Here is a 3097-nt window from a genome sequence, read left to right as displayed (position 1 = left end):
AAAAAATGAACCAAACCTAAACAGAAGCCTGATTAATGCTATCCTGATGCTAAGAATTTAAAAAGGTTAGTGGATATTTTCTTTGGGAATGGGAGAAAATAAAAATAAACTATAATCACATAGTCTTGATTCATCCATGGGTTCAAATTTTTACACTGTTTGATACAGAAGGTTGTTAAGTTCCCCTTTCCAGCCACCAAACAAATAAGGATACCTTCTCTACTTGCCTTTTATGAAGAATAACAAAAACATATTTATAAAGTTTTTAAATCCAAAATTTAAAAATGTACCTGGGACAATTTTGATCTTCCTTATAGGATATGTCCATCCAGCAACAAGAAAGACCAACTAGGAATAGCAGATAGAGAAGCAGTAGCAGCTGGGCAGTGGTGGTGCATGCCTTTAATCCAAGCACTTGGGAGGCAGTGGTAAGCAGATTTCTGAGTTCGAGGACAGCCTGGTCTTCTGAGTGAGTTCCAGGACAGGCAGGGCTATATAGAGAAACCCTGTCTTGAAAAACAAATCAAAAAACAAACAAACAAAAAAAGAGAAGCAGTAGCACTTCTAGTAGTAGTAGTAGTAGCAGTGGCGGCAGCAGCAGCAAGAGCAGCAGCAGTGGCTGTAACTTCTCTTGGGACTCTCACATTTTTATACCCAACAAAAGACCACAGAATTCCAAATGAATGTCACACATTTGTAGAAACCATCTGAAGATGATAAAAGTGCACATTGCCAGAGAGGAAGGTAATTTATAGTCTGCAGATGTGGAAAATATAAAGTAGCCCCATATCCCACACCTGGGATCAGAATGAAAGTATATTCTTATAATATTTCTGAGTTATTTTCATAAGAGAGACTTTTTTTGAAATACTTTTTTTAGAGCTTCCTTTATGTCTCTGTTCCTCAAGCTATAGATGAAGGGGTTCAACATGGGAGTTACCACAGTGTACATCATAGACATGGCAGTGTTTTTTAGAGTAGAGTTATTATCAGAGGGACATAAGTAGAGGCCAATAATTGTCCCATAGAACAGTGACACCACAGACAGGTGAGAACCACAAGTGGAGAAGACCTTATGGATGCCTCGAGTTGAAGGGACCTTGAGGATGGAGGAGATGATGCGTGCATAAGACACTATGATGAGTAGAAATGGAAGTATAACAACAAGCCCTCCTATGATCAATATCATCAACTCATTAATGTGAATATCAGAGCAGGCCAGCTTCAGGAGAGCAGACAGATCACAGAAAAAATGGGGGATCACATTGTTTTCACAGAAAGACAACCTAGCTAAGAGCAAAGTTTGCAACATGGCATACAACGTTGTCAGCACCCAGGATAGTAGCACCAGACTCACACAGAGCTTGGGGCTCATGATGCTGGCATAATGAAGAGGGAAGCAGATGGCCACATAGCGGTCATAGGCCATGGCAACAAGTATGAAGTCCTCAAGGGCTGCAAAAAACAGAAAAAAGTACACTTGTGTCAGGCATCCTGCATAGGGGATGGATGGTACTTGACTTTGCATGTTCTGCAGCAACTTGGGCATTGTGACAGAGGAAAAGCAGAGGTCAGAGAAGGACAAGTTGCTGAGAAACAAGTACATGGGTGTGTGGAGATGGGAGTCCAGACAAATGAGGATGATGATGATGAGGTTCCCCAAGACAGTGGTGAGGTACATGGCCAGCAACAGGGCATAGAACAAGTGTTTATTCTCAGGAGAAATGGGCAGGCCCAGGAGTAAGAACTGAGATATGATAGTCTGGTTGTTTCCAGGCATGATCTTCCCATAATATATGTTAGGGTAATAGTAGGTCACCTCTAAAAATAAAATAACAATGAATATATATGTAGTAAAAGTGCTTTACAATACTCTCATATCCCTCACATTATCTCTATTTCAAATAGCTACACTTTCTATAGCCACAAGGAACTTAATTCTTTGTTTTCTTTTTAAAGTTTCACTATTCCGTCTTTTATGTCCTATTCTTATATGAGATACAAGTGTGTTTGCTTTTCTTTTCTTTTGCCAATTGTTTATATGGCAAAAATATATTGCCATATATTCAGTGATTATGATTTTTTTGGTGCTCTTTCAGTTTCTTGTTTCTCAGTGTTCCCTAGGACTCAGTGAATATTGTCTTATTTTATGATTATTTGTTTAGAGCAATGTAAATTTCTTGTGCATCAAAGGCTTAGATTGCAGCTTAAGATTGAATTTGAATGATTTTTATCTTATCCTTGAGAGCTCTTATTTCCAAGGATGAATGCCTTTTTCCTAGAATGTACAGCAGGCCTTGTAAACACAGCAGATTCAAAATAAAACTGCCATCTTCAGCCTCGTCCTCCTCTTTTCTCTCCTCCTTCACTCTTTCATATCATTCAAAATTATCTGTGATCAAAGATCAAATCTGAAAGCTGTATTTCATTCATTCATTTCTTTCTCTATACACCATTAGTAAATGTTATAGGTGTTGAAGTTCATTTTAAATTCATTTTTATCTTAATTATTACTAACAGAGACAGAAGTATTATGTCAATAAAAATATTGAAGCCACCTGTCAATTCTCCTTATAATCAATTTCTACCTGTATGTACACTTATATGTATACATACACATATTTGTACACATTTGATATGGCTACTTTGTATTTCTGAGATATTCTGTCATCGATAAAGCACATTGTACATTAAATCTGAAAAATGAAGCATAATGACTTACATTAAGAACAACTGCTTAGATCTCCCTCTTAAAATGCTTAATTCATGTTCATTCAAAAATTTTATATTTCAAAGTTATGTGGTAATATTAAGGGAAGAAAAATATCTACTGAAAACTTACGCATAATTTGTAAGAAGTTTGATTCTCATATAACTGAGAAGATGTCATTTCTGGTATTGTGTGCAACTAGGAATCACAGATGAGAAAGTTCATGTCTAAATGTTGCATGAAGTAGACAGCTTCATGTCTCCCAGACCTATGAGATTCTAAGTTCCCTGCCTAGAGCAAACCTAAGAATCTTTTAACATGGTGCCTCTAAAATTTAATGTAAGTGAAAACTCACTAGGATTCTTATTCAATTGTTGATATTATAAT

General features: G+C 36.8%; 1 protein-coding gene across 1 annotated transcript; it reads right to left on the bottom strand.

Moving 5' to 3' along the window:
- Positions 1-844: 844 nt before the first annotated feature.
- Positions 845-1780, bottom strand: LOC127694927 (olfactory receptor 1468-like). Its single transcript, XM_052196706.1, has one exon. The coding sequence runs from the start codon at positions 1778-1780 to the stop codon at positions 845-847; it is 936 nt and encodes a 311-aa protein (XP_052052666.1).
- Positions 1781-3097: the final 1317 nt, after the last annotated feature.

This window comes from Apodemus sylvaticus, chromosome 10, assembly GCF_947179515.1.
Source record: "Apodemus sylvaticus chromosome 10, mApoSyl1.1, whole genome shotgun sequence".
NCBI lineage: Eukaryota > Metazoa > Chordata > Mammalia > Rodentia > Muridae > Apodemus > Apodemus sylvaticus.
This window is presented reverse-complemented; position numbering and strand designations above follow the sequence as displayed.

Bases quoted from the DNA above. Each gene is read 5' to 3' on its own strand.
- LOC127694927 (XM_052196706.1), bottom strand. From the start codon at position 1,780: ATGCCTGGAAACAACCAGACTATCATATCTCAGTTCTTACTCCTGGGC.